The sequence below is a fragment of the Desmodus rotundus genome, chromosome 9 (assembly GCF_022682495.2).
Source record: "Desmodus rotundus isolate HL8 chromosome 9, HLdesRot8A.1, whole genome shotgun sequence".
Taxonomy (NCBI): Eukaryota; Metazoa; Chordata; class Mammalia; order Chiroptera; family Phyllostomidae; genus Desmodus; species Desmodus rotundus.
Window position 1 is genome coordinate 20,586,201 of NC_071395.1, and position 15,804 is coordinate 20,602,004.

The following is a 15,804-nucleotide window of genomic DNA, read 5'->3' on the forward strand; positions in this document are numbered from 1 at the left end:
ACTAGGGTAGTGGGGAGGAGTGAGGATTATCTTCCCTCCAAGTCCAGGGGAGCAGGTATCGATAAAAAGTATAGTTAAAAAACTTCGTGGTTCCACACGGGACTCTTTATGCAATGATGATCAACAACACTTAGTAGGGAAAAAATAATTCCTTCCCAATCTGAAGGGTTAAGTCCTTTGTATGCTTCGTTGAAGGAAAAGTCACGATTAAGGAGGATCTTAAAATCTTATGAGAAAATAGTGTTGGGACAACTGTAGTTTCAAGTGATTTAATACAAGTCCTTACAAATACTCTTGCATTCGCTAAAAGAAAGTAAGATAGACAGTATGCTAAAAAAAAGAAATCAGTGTCTTTCTATGTCTTAAACTAGTGATAATCACATTTCTTTCCTGTTTGAAAACGGTAGGAGCTCCTAGTCTGAAAGTTTCACAAAATACTTAAAAAAATCAGACGTGCTCCTGCCATAGGAAGAGTCCTTCCACCAGGGCTGGCTCTTCCTCCCACAGCCTTCCTTATTTTATGGATTAACGTTGCTGATGCCAGCCTTTCTGTTTCTATTATTGTTCCAGAGTAACTTCGATACGAGAGGTATTCTGGGGAGTCCTATTTGAGCAGCTTTCCACAGCTCTGTGGAACATCTGAAATTCCCCTTTCAGGACACAGGCTGATGACCCGGCCTCAGCCCTGCCGGGGAGGACCTCGTCCACAGCACATCTCGCCACCAGCTTCCTAATGGAAGCGTTATTCCTCGCCAGGCTTTCTTGCTCTGTTATCTCTTTACCTCTCACAGGTTCTAAGCACTCAGTTTCCTCCTTTTCCACTGTCCCCAGCGAAAGGGATTTCATGGGAACTGGAAACAAAATTCTAGAGCAGTACGGCCCAATGAAAATATCGATTGGACATACATAGAACATTGAAACTTTTCTAGTAGCCACATAAAAAAGGTCAAAGGAAACGGATGAAATGATTTCACCAACACAATTCAAATGCTACCATTTTAACATGTAGTTAATACAAAAATTAGTTTTCATACTGTCTTTGAAATCCAGTGTGTATTTTACACTACAGCATGTCTTATTTCATATTTTAAGAGCTCAGTAGTCACACGCACTAGCAGCTCCTGGATTAGTTCTAGAAGTTTTAAGGAAGAAGATATATTGAAGGAAATGATGCTTCAGATTTTTGTCGGAGGGAAATGTGGGCCTACTTTTAATGGAGAGCTTTTAACTTTGCAGATCAACTGTAGTTTCTCTTTAAATCATATATATACATATATATGTACACACACATATGTGTGTGTGTATTTTGTGGGCACACAAGCAGATTTTGTCACTCCTGTCATTCTACTGTTAATAATACATTTCAGCATCGGCACAGTTTTGCATGATGTAAGAAGTCAATATGCAGTGTAATAATGCTGTATTTAAGTATGATGATGAAGTTTATTATACACATCCTTTTCCTATTTTAAAAGGCCATTTTTCCTATAGCTATGGAATTCATTTAGTACTCTGTCCTCGTCTGGGAGTGTCACATCCACGTTTTTTTTCTTAGATGCCATTGAAATGCTTCAGCTTTAATGGCAAGGTTGCAGTAAATAACACTGTTTCCTTGTGCCCTAAGCAAATACATTTTTAAGAAATGTCTGAGTAAATATATAGGGCCAAGGAGAAAAACTAAGTAACAAAATGCGTGTCATACTTGTATTGGGGAAAAGGAATATATGCATATAGAAGGTGTGCTAGCCTTAACATACTTAGAGTAAGAATCAAAAAATGAAAAATAGTTATTTTATCATAAAGTTATTGCAGCATTTGTATCTTCTTAATAATTCATGTGGATTAGTATGTTATATAACTTCCTTTGGAATATTCTTCTTCTAGGTGGAGTAAAGAGGGGTGTTAAAAAAGCAAATAAATAAGAAGCATCTAATTGCAGTAACCTTAAATGTGGGAAGCTGCTAAACTACCCTGAAATTATTCTTTTGCTCGAGTATAATTTTACTAACATACATTAAGCATTTTTTGAACAAAAGGAAAGAGATTGAATTTATTAAAGTCTTTGATATTTAATTAGGAAAAAAAGAAAATATATTCATTCTTTGAAATTAATTTATATTTTCAGATTTATCAATTTAGCTTTTTGAGAAGATGATAAACAAGTGACAAAGTAATTGATGATAATGGACCTTTACTTTGGAACTCATTGTAGCTAAATTAAAAATGCTGTACTATATGTTTTTCAGTCATAGTAGATATAGTCTGGAATGAAAAATTGCTCTAGAAGTCTAAAAACATATTGGGAAATCTATTTTTCAAAAATGTTGCCATAAATTCATTGTTGCATTAAAGCTCATTTTTTTAAAATGCGGCTTCCAGATACAGAGAACTTGACCGGGTGGATGTGACAAGCAAGTGCTCAGAGATATTAAGGTCTGCATTGGAAATACTTACTTGAAAAATAAGTGGAGCCCACTCATTGTAAATACGATAGCCGAATAACCCACAACACCAAAGGCATAGCTGAGTTTGTAGATTAGAAGAAACCATTTGTAGACCAAACTGTGGGGTGAAAAACGGGGAGAAACCCAGAGCATGATACATTATAAAGTATTTTATCTTTTTAAAACATTGTCTTAAGTCAGTTTTTAGTATCTAAAATTCTATTTATTATGTAAGACATAGGCTATAAGTGTATTATATCAGCTAAACTCAACAGTAACCTAGAGTTTTAATACACTATCAACAAGCAATGTGTAAATGGTCCTATCGTGTGCATGTGTTTCTGTGTACATGCATCTATATATTCGCTGTAACGTGTCTGCGTTCCTCCTGTACAAATGGCCTTCAGGAGGGTCACTCTGCCTGGGACCCTGCCCTCCCCGCCTCACTGCCATTCCTCCTTTGGCTCTAGGGTTAGCTGAGAAGAGTGGTTTTGGCCGGAGTACCTCGGAGGCGAGCAAAGCCAGGAGTTTCTCATCCTCCTGCTCCTGCCCTGCTGCAGAGCAGAGAACCTCAGCCTTCCTGGCCTCTCCCCTGCATCAAAGGGCCCCTCCTGTAGCCCCGGGGTGAACTTGCTTCATTCAGCCTTGTTGTTTTCTGCTCTGCGGAAGCACTGACCATGACCACCCTAACGGCCTTTCCTTCTTCCCACAGGGCCTCAGTGGGGAAGTGAGAGGACGGGATGGAGGGCAGAGTGAAGATGATGTAGAGGGAACCCCCGTACCCTGTTCCTTCCCCTCATCCCTGGTAGTAAAAGCCCTTGGAAAAGGCTATGCAAGGGGCCACGTGGCTGCTTCGTGCCTGGGAAGATAGAGGAAGAGGCTGGAGTCCAGCTCCATTCCTGGTGGACCACAGAACAGGCCCCCTTCTCCGATAGGGAACAGGAGAGGTGGTGGAAGGAGAAGCAGCCTGTTGAGGGGCTACCTTAGGGGCCCTGAGACAAGAGGGTGGCTGGACCATTCAAGGGCAGACAGTGGCTGGAGACCCTGTTTACCCCTCAGTCCTTTCCCTGTCCTCTTGAAGCCCCTCCCCTGCCTTCCACATCAAACTTCCCTTAATTAGAGTCTCACTGCAGAGACCTGGCCCCACCCTCTGACCCCGGCCCCTGGAGCCCTGTTCCCTGCTCTCTCACTTTCCCCGGCTTCCTCCCTCGTGGAGCCATTGCAACAAACACTTAAGTCCTATGGTATTTCTGATGCAATGTTTTGACATTATTTTAAAAGATGCCAACTGCAGTGCGTTCCAGACAGAAGGGAATTTCCAAAACATGACAGTTTAAATGCGGCTGGCTGGAGAAGTGAGTTGTCATTTACATCATTTCCATGGTGACGTGCTTTCCCTGCTTCAAGCAACTCACACATGAGGGCTGTCTGGTGGGAAGGAGGCACCTCTGTCTGCAGGTTTAATCCTGCCCAGGGGAGGCCTCAGCCATGAGTTACACGGAGCCGGAAGCTCCCACAAGGTGGCTCAAATTGCTGTGAGGCTGTGTCATCTTTACAGGGGCCAGAGCAAGCCTTGGGGCCAGAGGGACTCAGTGGGCCTTTGGCTTGGTCTTTTTGATTGGGCGTGGCCAACTGTTTGAATCTTCACTCAGTGCAGCCAGATCAAGGTGGAAGTTTGTGCTGCTAAAAGGGGTGAGGATGGGAAAAGTGGCCAGCTCCGAGAGGACCTCCCTCTCCACCCCACAGCACCAGCCGGCACCAGAGTGGGGTTCCTTGAACTCCACACACACTCCACGTACTCTCTACCAGAAGGGCCCTCTCCAGGTGGGGCCAGCATTAGAGGTCTTCCTGACCAACAGCCTTTTTAAATGAAGGGTTTCTCCGTGCAAAGTGGTTTGTTGATGTAATTAGACTACAACATGCTTTCTCCTTGGCTTGATTCTGGGCTCTGCCACTTACTACCTGTGGGACCCTGGCCAACCTACTCAGCATTTCTTCCTGTGATTGCTCACTTCTAATAGGTGGATGATAACACCAGCTTCTAAAATAGGTCTGAAGACTGAGATAATGTGTTGATGTTTAAAAGACTTGGCACATTAAATGCTCAATATATCACATTAATGTTATGGATGTTCGATTTTCCAAATGTCACCTCCAAATCTTTCTTCTTATGGGGGGTACAGGTCCCTAGAGCCCAGAACCCCCTTGCTAACCTGATTACAGTAGGCCAGAAGAGAAACTGCGGTCATGCTTCAGGGCAGTGTCCGCAAAGGAAAGGCTGGCCTCAGGTTGGAATGGATGTGATGAGGCCCAGCTCTCTGTGGCTGCGTGTGGCCTATTTCTGAGCCTGAACATTGCTCGATGGACAACCCGCCTGCAGTAGAGAGGAAACACACTTCTCCTTAACTGCTACTCTGTCCCTTAGCTGGGGCTTGGTGTACTCCAGGGAAGGAACAGCTGGTTTCTACACTCTGCTGGTGCCAGAGACCACTCCTCTTGGGTTTGCCTTCTGCACCATGCACATTTGCTGGACCAGCTTTCTTAGCTTGTAATGAAGTCCTCCACTTCCCAATGGAAAACTGCTGAGATGTGACTTACTTATAATATGGTAATTAAGCAAAGATCCATAAAGATCATTAGGGACACTGCCTCTTATCAATATGAGTTTCTTTATCCTCACTGCTTTTCTAGAAGAAGAGGGACCTAATTAGCGTCTTCCATTGTTTCTCTTCAAATGGCAGCTGGCTCTGCTTAAAATGGGAGTGGAGTGTCTTGGCTGTCAGACTACCCCAGGGCTCAGAGATGTGCAGGCAGGAAGAAGCTGAAGTGGGCGCACTGTGGGCATGAGAAGCAGAGGGCGTGGGACCCCAGCCACCTGAGATGCGTGAGCCATGGGTCTAATGAGGCGGCATTTTGGGTATTTCCTGTAGTGAAGTTCGTCTGCACTGAATGAGCGGATATGCACAGGAAGACTGTGTTCAGCTAGGGGAATTCACTATACAGAGGAAAAGTGAACTGTTTACATTGAAATACAACATAGATTCTATCCAGGGGATGGAAAGAAGTACATTTCGATTCATCCAAAACTTAGATCACTTCCCAAGTCTTGCATAACTTACAACATTGTGTGAGAAGGAGGAAGGGCACCAGCTGTCTATTTGCTGATGGGGAAATGAGGCCCTGCAAAGGCTGCAACCTCAAACTGGCCAGTGCGGAAGGTCTTCTAACAACACGGAAAGCGCTTCCCAAAGTGGGATGAAATTACAGTGCTCATAAGCCTGAATTCATTTATTTGAATTTCAATATCATTACACTTAACAGTCTGATTTCTTTCACTGTGTATTTTTCCTTCTCCATATTAAAAGGACAAGTTGGCTTGGTCACTGCCACTTTTTTAGATGAAAATCAACATCTGAATGACTAAATAATCATAAAATATTTCATGGTTGTCTATGATTTATTATCCAGTGCAGATCAAAATTTGACATTTTCTTATTACCATTAAACACTACGGATTTTTTTTCTTTATCCCATTTCAGTTTTATCTGGATTTGGATTCAGACCTTATCTAAAGAACAAGGAGAGAGAGAGCAGTTGTGGGCACATTATAAGCACTTTGGAAAGATTTGTGAATAATATAATGGAATTATATAAATATTAAGAGGCTGACATGGTCATTAAAATAATCCATGGAATATGAAAGCCTCACTTGTTATGACAGCAATAACGTGTCAATTTCTTATGATTTATCTCATCTATATATCTCACGAGTAGTTGTTAGAAATACAGACTTCTAACTCTTGCTCTCCTATAAAATGTGTGTGACAACTTTTAGTGGAATCAAACACAATGCTGCATTAAAAATAAACATGCAAATAGTGTTCTAGAAACTTAATAGTTTCACTTCCCTTCCTCCTAGCCTTCACTAGCTAATTTCCAAAGTAATACAGTCTACAGGCATGTCCGAATCACCATTAAATAATGACTGTGAACTAACAGCAGTATAGCAAATCTCCAAATAGTTTTGTTGCTGAAGGCATCCTCCTCCCCCACCCAGGAAAATGGAGATTAACTCTTCTTTTTAGTGTTCACAATGAAGGGGTTGGTGGAGTAGAGATGAATGGGATACCTACCGTGGTGTTCTCCCGGAGAGGGGCTTTCGGGTAGCTCTGAAGAGGATGTAACTGGTGATAACTGAGAACATCCCCCACATGGACAGAAACCGCCATCAGTGAAGTTTTATTGTGAAATACAAAGGGACAACCCACATCTGCAACAGGGTCACCAGCTGTTAGAGAAATGAATAGGAAGTCTCTTTCAATGACTGAGGGCCCAGAATGGCCTGTGCGTTATAAACGATGCGCAGCTACTCTGGGGGAATGGACTTGCCCATCCTGCCTGTCACACTCAGCTGGCTCACCACCCAACTGCAAACTGTTCTGAACGTGCACAGTTCTGGAGCGGATGGGCACAATTATCTGAAAATTCGAATGGGAAATAATCCAAACTCTCCAGCTTCTGACACCTGCTTTCTTTTGGATATTTCAGATGAAAGCAACTTTAGACATCAACGGCTGTGATTTTGGACAAATGAGCCTCCTTTCTGTTGTAAAATTGGAGAAAACAGTGTGCCCTGCCTGCCTGTGCTGAGGTGGAGGTAATGGCTGGGAACACACTCTGCAAACAGTCCTACGTGGAGCTCAGGGGCTGCTGTTGCTGTCATGGGCACATGTGCAAATGCAGTGATCTAAGGGGAGGAAGTGGTGGCAGAGCAGCTTCTGGGACCACTTCCATCTGTGGTCCCCGTGCACCTGCAGGATTAAGCCCTGAATCCCAACTCTGGGGTTACCTCAGGCCCGACTATTAGATTTGCTTCTTGGCTTTCCTCTTTGGTTTCTGGTACCTTTTCCCCGGCAACCCTGAGATGTGGATCAGACCATTTCCTGTTCTCTGTGTGTAACCTTTTGTGGCCTGGACCAATGATCTGAATACAAGCTGCCTTTGGACGGCTCTGTAAATTGGCCAGCCTCAGTGCCACATGGCAGAGAGGAGGCTGCATGACGGGCTGTGGGCGCATGCCTTGTTCAGGTGCCACAGTGACTGACACTCCTGCTCTTTAGGTCGTGTCTAAGACCAGCTACTCTCTGCTCCGTGAAAAGTGGGTAGCTTTAACAATAGCAGTAATCTTTGGTCTTTCATGTTGCATCTAATCTAGGCTAACCACCTATTATTTGCTCAGCAGCAATGTGAGAGGGGAATGACAACGAGGTTTTGTCTCAGGTGCAGACTTTGGTAGTTCCCCCTGGCAAAGCTCTGTTGAAAAGGATTCTAATAGACCCAGTCTTGGTTTTGCCGTAGAGTATCATGATTGATTAATTATGTCTGCCAGTGATGTAGAAAGAGTTGTTGGGCTATGATTGTCATCTGAGTATAAAAAAGACTGGTGTCATTTATTTGTTTTCTTTACTCTCTTCATTTTGTGATTAAAGGAGGTGGCTTAAAAAAAAGAATCTGTGGATATATTTTTGGATCTTTTCATAAGATCTTGGTTATAATAGCCTAAAGGTCATTAACCAAAATTATCTGATAGGACTTCAAGATGTAAATGAAGAGGGCAAAGTCACAGCCATTCTTCCATCCATGTCAAATAAGAAGACATTTCCCAGGCTTTTCATTCTCTTTTTATTGCTTTATTGCTGTATATCACCTGGATCTGTAATCTTAGAATTGCCCTGAACCTTTCAGAGAACAGTACACAGTTGTTGTTATACGTATGCGTTTGAACAACAACGCGCACGGAGCAAATCTGAAGTAACTATCTAAAGATACAACGTGCTATAACCTGCCTTTTGTTTTTGAATTCCAGGCAGTACTTTCAGGGTACATATTCTGTATTCTTGCCTGAATTAGTCAGGTAATTGCTTTAATTGTCCACCCTACTGTGTGCGTATGGTCAAAGCTAACGAATGGGATTGCACCTTTATGAAATTGAGATATATGGATATAGATGTAAATGGGTAGATACAGATAGGCAGATAGGAACAACAGGCTTCCCTTAAGGAAGCAGAATAGTTTTCACGAGGTCCAGAAAGCACAGGCGAGCAAACCAAGACAAGATTTGCTCCCTGTAGCGTTTGGCACTAGCAGTTCGACCCTCCGCTGTTGCTGGTGAAAGTGTGCCGCCGCTTAGAGAACCGCCTCAGCATTTTGGTCATTCATTTCCGTTTTGCTTATAATGCTGAATGTTATCTATGATGTATTACAGGCTTTGAATTTTTTAAAAATTCATTACTTCCGATATCAAAGAAGGAAATGGACAGGATCTCTACTTATCATTTGCATTGCTCATCTTTCTATTTTAAGAATTTGATTCATCTTTTTATTTCCCCCATAAACATGCTGAAGCTTTTTTTTTAAATAATAAGTTAAGAATCAATTCATTTTAATTCAGTGCAGCTACCGTGCTCCTATATTTTGTACTTTTGGTTATAAGTCAAACTTTACAAGTCTAAACCACTACCTCAAATTGGTAGAGTCACATTCCATGATAGTTTGAAGTGACGATTGGACTATATATTTATAAAGCTAGTTCTTTCCCTGTGGATTTATAAATACAACCTATTTCTAGAAGATTCCAAATTTCTCTTACTTGATGCCTGGATTTAATTAATGGAGAATAACAATGTTTAAATGTATAGATATGCTACTTTAAAAAAATAGGCCTTGGAGAACAGAAATAAAAGGAAAGCAAAAAAAAAAAAATCATTACACTGTATTCTGTATGCAAATATTTAATTTCTTAACTGTCTTTCAAGTGTAAACCCAGCACCACATTTTCTTAACATCCAAGGGGAAAGGTCAGAAATTTGCATTATGAATTCAATAATTGTATGGAGAAGTACTTTTGAAATGAGGGCTACATTTCATAGCAATTTAAAAGATTCTTTATCAATTTCCAGAGCAGTTAAAACTTCTCATTTTTAAAAGTAACTGCCACATATGAAATGTGGGAATGTTGTGCCTCACAAATAAACACATGAAATATGTGAAATTGAGGGGCGTGCATGCAACGGAGGAAGCCTGGAGACTGGGACACATTTATAATGCCAGAGGGGTCACCATCTGGGCCTGTGCATATAAAACACATCTGCATGACTGGCCAAGGGCAGCCCTGCATCTGGATCCCATCTCCCCCATTCTCCCCACCCTGCATCACGGCAGGAGGAATGCCCTGATGAATCAGATGCTGCCCATTGGTACCATGTTCTTTCTTTTACATGCACATAAAGTATCTGAAAAGAATTGCAAGTTAAAACAAAACAAAGATATCTTTTCATTTGTCTATTTGTACAGGATGATGAATGGGTCACACAATAAGGAAGGAAGGAAGAAAGGAAGGAAGGAAAGGGAGGAAGGTGAGTTCTGTGTATATGTGATGCTCATTTCCTTTGCACCGCAAATACCAAACTACTGTGTTTGCAGCCATCTGTACTCACGTCTGCGTGTATTTGTGTGGACGGGGTGGAGCGAGAGCAGGGGCATGCTATATAGGTAGGCAGAAAATCATCATGTACATAAATGACTCCTAGAAATATTGTGCTATCAGCACAAAGGCAATGAAGGAAAGTGTGGGCATAAATCGAAGAAGTAAAATTATGGAATCCTGGCATAGGAAGGATTCTTAGAAATTCACTTGGCCCAGATTGCTATCTTCAAATCAATTGAGACTGTTGATTTTACTATTTAACTTTGTAAAGGAGATTCTGCAATGTTACGTGAGTATGTATTTGTATCTTGCCTCATTTTAAAAAGATTTAACAGACCTAATACTTTATTGGTATAGTAGTACTATGTTCTAGTGTTTCACGGCTATTAATAGGCAGCACGTTTGATTTAAACAGAGCGATGTTTCAGTCTCTGGCAAATGATCTGCATTGTATTGAGGCAAGTGAACAGTGTGTCTGAAACCCAAATTCTGTGTATGTAGTCATCAGGCCTTCTAATGATTTGAAGGGAAGGAGAAGGATTCTTTTTTGGTACCCTCCCCCCTATTTTCTGCAGATATGCAAATAGGATACATAAAAGAAGGTGGAAAGGGTGGTGCTGAATGGAATTTTATTTTTAATTAAATGCTGTTAAAAGCACTTGGAAATAATTTAACTTTGAGGCTCTGCCTATGTCTACACCATATCATATCAACACTATCAGCTGGAAAGAGAAAAATTCAAATATCCAGATGCTCCATCTATACTATGCTAAAAATAGGAGTTTTTGGAAGCATCCAGGTGTTTAGCTGTATCCCAAACCAAATTGGAACTTTCCATTTTCTATCTACTTTCTCTCTGCACTTTTTGGTGTCACTTAGGAGCAGTTAATAGTATATTTTTAAACTTTATTTTCTAAATAACCTGTTTCTTTTGCTTTATGTACTTACACTCAGCTGCTCTGGTATACACAGCCACTGCAGACCACAGAACACAATTTGTCTAGGTAAATTAAATGATCATTTCAGAACATACACATATTTGTTAAAAGCTGTATCTGAAAATGTTTTCAGCTGTTTGGACTAGTCCCTCACCTCTGATGTACATGGTCCAACTTATGCATGCAATAATGGGAAAATAATACTTTGTGTGTAAGAAAAATACCTTCAGGGTATAAATAAATATAAATAATAATTAGTGTACAGAGCTGTTCACACATATTATTGTGTGCATTTCCTACTTTTTAAAAACCTTCCTCCCTTTGCTTTCTGTAACTTCCATTCCCACCATCTGCCACGATTTATATAATGTTTTCATCCCCATATACATATATAGCAGTATCAGAATTGTCGACCTGTACCCTCGTGGGAAACAACTTTATCCACCAGAGTACAGTGCTCACATGCAGTTCCCAGTGCCTCCACCTTACACAGACTCGTCTCACTTCCAAAGGCACTTGGAGCAACACCTTGACCTCCAGTGCCCTTCAGTGAGGTTGTTTCATGCATTTGTAATGCAGTTAGATTCTCGCATCACCATCTGTATTTCTCCCTGGGATCTCCATTCTCCTGAATGGTTTTTAAAAGTTTGTCTACCTTAAGGTCTACTTCTTGTGCTGTACAGTTCACTGGGACTTGACAAAGGCATAACATCTTGTATCCAAAATTACAGTATTAGATAGATCAGTTTTATGGCCCTAAAATTACAGTGTCACTTGCTTATCCTCTTTCCCTCCCTGAGCCACTGGCAACCATTCCAAACAAAACAAAACAAAGAAAACAAAACAAAACCAAACCAACCACCATCTTACTGTCTCTATGGTTTTGCGTTTTTCAGAATGTTGTATAATTGGGCTCATATAGTATGTGGCCTTTTCATATTGGCTTGTGTTACCAAGGTTCCTCCATGTCTTCTCATGGCTCAGTAGCTCATACCTTTTTATTGCCTGCTAATATTGTGTTGTACGGAGGTATCACAGTTTGCTTATTCATTCATATTTTAAAGGGCATCTCTTGGTTGCTTCTGGTTTGGGGTACTATAAGTACTTGGGCGCAGCCCTGACAGGTGTGGCTCAGTGGGTTAGGCATCGTCCCACAGAGTGAAAGGTTGCCCATTAGATTCCCGGTCAGGGCACATGGCTGGGTTGTGGTTCGGTCCCTCAGTGGGGTGCATCCGAGAGGCAAGATGTTTCTCTCCCTCTCTTTCTCCTTTCCTTCCCCTCTCTCTAAAAATAAATATAATCTTAAAAAATATTTGAGTGCAGGTTTTTTGTGTAGATGCAGGTTTTTGATTCGGTTGGGTAAATACGTAGTAGCATGATTGCTGGATCGTATGGAAAGACTACGTTTGGCTTTGTGGGAGACTGGTAATCTGCCTCACATGGCTCTGCCATTTTGCATTCACACCAAGACTACCTGTTGCTCTGCAACCTCATGGGCTTTGGGTATTGTCAGTGGTTTTGATTTTCACCGTTCTGATAGGTGTGCATTGTATCTCATTGCTTTACTTTGCAACTTCCTGATGACATATGATGATGAGGTTTTTTTCATGTATGCTATCTTTTCAGATTTTTTGCCATTTAACTGAGTTGTTTTCTTACGACTGTGTTTTAAATATATTTTAGGTAACCATTGTTAGATATATATTTTACAATTACTGTCTCCTAGTCTGTAGCTCACCTTTTCATTATTATAACAGTATCTTTCACAGCACAGGTTTAAATTTCAATAAAATCCAACTAATCAATACTATATTTTCTTTCTTGGATCGTGCTTTTGGTGCTGTATCTAAAAACTCATCACCAAACCCAAGTTCACCTAGATATTTTTCCTATGTTATCTTCTAGAAGTTTTATAGTTTTGCATTTTACATGTCAGTCCATTATCCATTTTGAGTTAATTTTTGTGAAACATGTAGATTCTATGTCTAGGTTCATTTTTTTGCATATGGATGTCCAATTGTTTCAGCGCCATTTATTGAAAAGATTATCCTTTCTCCATTGAATCGCCTTTGCCCCTTCATCGTGGGTCAGTTGACTGTACTTGTGTGGGTCTATTTATGGGTTCTCTGTTCTGTTTCATTGATCTATACGTCTGTTCTTTCACCAATATCACATTGTATTGATTACTATAGCTTTACAGTAAGTATTGAATTTGGATAATGTGAGTTCTCTGATATTATTCTTCTTCAGTGTTCGGTTTATAGTCTGGGTCTTTTACCTTTCTAATATTAACTGAGGAATCAGTTTGTCGATATCCACAGAATAGCTTGCTGAGATTTTGATTGGGATTGTATTGAACCTATAGGTCTAGTTGGGAAAAATTGGCATCTTGACTATATTGAACCTTCCAATCCATGAATACAGATTATCTTTCTATTTATTTGAGATCTCCTCAGGGTTTTTTTCATACAGATCTTGTACATATTTTGTAAGATTTATACCTTAGCACTTCCTTCTTGGGGGTATATGGTAAACAGTATTGTGTTTTACTTTCAAATTTCAATTGCTCATTGCTAGTATAAAAGAAAGCAATTGACTTGTATATTGACCTTGTGTCCATAACCCCCAGGATTTTTTGTTGTTGTTGAATTTTCAATATAGGCAATCATGTTGTCCATGAACAAAGATGGTGTTATTTCTTCCTTCCCAATCTGTATATCTTTTATTTCCCCCTCCCTCCTTTTTTTGGTCTTATTGCACTAGCCAGGATGTCCAGTACAATGTTGAGTTGGAGTGGTGAGAGAAAATATTCTTGTATTCTACCTTATCTTAGGAGGAAAGTATCCAGTTAATGTTAGTTGTAGGATGTTTTAAAAATAAATATTCCTTATCAAGTTGAAAAAGTTTCCATCTGTTTCTAGTTTGCTGTGGGTTTTATATGAATGGGTGTTGGACCTTGTGAAATGACTTTTCTACATCTATTAATATGATCATATGGTTTTTCTTCTTTAGCCTCTTGATGAGATTGATTACATAAACTGATTTTTGTGTGCTGGACCAGTCTTACATACCTAGAATAAAACCTATTTGGCCTAGAATTCTTTTTATACGTTATTTAATTCAATTTGCTAATTTTGTGGACAATTTCACATTTATGTTCATGAGAGAAACTGGGCTGTAGTTTCTCTGTCGTGTGATGTCTTCATCTGGCCTTGGCGTTGGTGGGTATTAGTGTAATGCTGGCCTCAAAGAATGACTTCTGACGTGCTCCCTCTGCTTCTCCTTTCTCAGAGAGACTGTGGAGAGTTGGTATCATTTCTTCCTTACATGTAGACTTCACAGGGAAACCCTCTGGGCTTGGTGCTTTCTTCTTTGGAAGGTTATCAATTATTGATTCAAGTTTTAAAAATGGATGTAGGCCTGTTAAGATTATCTGTCTCTCCTGTGTGAGTTTTGGGATAGTTTGTGGCTTACAATGAATTTTCCTATTTTATCTAAGTTATCCAAGTTTGTGGGCATAAAATTGTTTGCAACATTCCTTTATTTTCTTTTTACGGCCACCAGATCAGTAATGATGCCCCCCTTTTTAAATCTTAGTAATTTGTCTTCTCAATCTTATTTTTCTTGGATAGCTGGCTAGAGGTTTATTAAATGTATTGCTCTTTTCAAAGAACCACCTTATGGTTTCATTGAGTTTCTTATTGATTTTGGTTTTAATTTTTATTGATTTCTGCCCTAATTTTTATTATTTATTTTCTTTTGATGTGTAGCTTAACTTCTTCTTCCTCTAGTTTCCTGAGGTAGATGTTTAGTTTACTGATTTTAGATCTTTTTTCTTTTCTAATATATGCATTCTGTGCTAAAAATTTCCCCCTAAGCACTGCTTTTGCTGCATTCCACAAATTTTGATATGTGTTATCTTCATTTACATTTAGTTCAAATTATTTTTTAGTTTCTTTTGAGTGTTCTTTGACTCATGTGTTATTTAGTATTGTGTTATTTAATGTCCAAATATTTTGGATTTTTTTTCATTTTTCAGGTATTGATTTCCACTTTAATTTTTGTGATCTCAGAGTATACACTTGACTTCTGAACAGCACAGGGGGTTGGGGCACCATCCCTCACCCCTCCAGCCGAAAATCTGCATGTAACTTAAATCGGCCCTCCCTCTGAAGGAAGCGCATTCCCAGCCTCAGACTGCAGATTCTGTTTTCAGTCCGCAGTTGTTTGACTCCACAGGTACAAAACTTGGGGACATGGAGGACTGACTATATTTATTGAAAAAATCTGCACATAAGTGGACCAGTGCAGAACAAACCTGTTTGTTCAAGGGTCAGCTGTACTTTGCATGATTTCTGCTGTTTCAAATTTGTTTTGGTGTGTTTTATGGCCTAGAATGTGGTCTGTATTGGTGAGTGTTTCATGTGAGCTTGAGAAGCCTGTGTACTCGGCTGCTGTTGGGTGGATTACTCTATAAAAGTCAACTGAAATCAGTTGATTGATGGTGCCGTTCAGGCCAACTCTATCCTTAGAGTTTTCTGCCTGCTGGCTCTATCAATTATTGAAAGAGGATGTTGAAATCTCCAAATATACTGGTGGATTTGTCCATTTCTCCTCACAGCTTCATCAGTTTGCCTCATACAGTTTGAGGTTCTGTTGTTAGGGGCATATACGTCAAGCATTGCTATGTCTTTTTGAATAACTGACCCCTTTGGCGTTATGTGATGCCCCTCTTTACGCCTGACAATGACCTTTGTTCTAAAGTCTGCTTTGTCTGAAATTAATACAGCTCCACCAGCTTTCTTTTGATAGTGTTAGCATGACATAGCTTCCTCCAAACCTTTACTTTTAACATAGCGGTACTTTTATATTACCAATAAGTTTCTCCTGAAATTCTATGCTAGGTTTTCTAGTTCGCAGATAAGGAAACTATGGT

The 15,804-nt window shown here is 40.2% G+C and overlaps 1 protein-coding gene and 1 long non-coding RNA gene across 2 annotated transcripts in view; one reads left to right on the plus strand and one right to left on the minus strand.

Annotated features, from left to right (window-relative positions):
* Positions 1 to 15,804, plus strand: part of LOC123480594 (uncharacterized) — a 67,593-nt gene that overhangs the window by 11,389 nt on the left and 40,400 nt on the right. The window contains exons 5-6 of the long non-coding RNA XR_011650349.1: positions 6,993 to 7,101; positions 9,798 to 9,859. This is a non-coding gene — a long non-coding RNA (uncharacterized lncRNA). The remainder of the gene's footprint in view (positions 1 to 6,992; positions 7,102 to 9,797; positions 9,860 to 15,804) is intronic.
* Positions 1 to 15,804, minus strand: part of RNF175 (ring finger protein 175) — a 32,072-nt gene that overhangs the window by 9,611 nt on the left and 6,657 nt on the right. Inside the window, 2 exon segments of the mRNA XM_024569297.3 lie at positions 2,455 to 2,562; positions 6,578 to 6,732. Coding sequence (XP_024425065.3) covers positions 2,455 to 2,562; positions 6,578 to 6,732 — 263 coding nt within the window.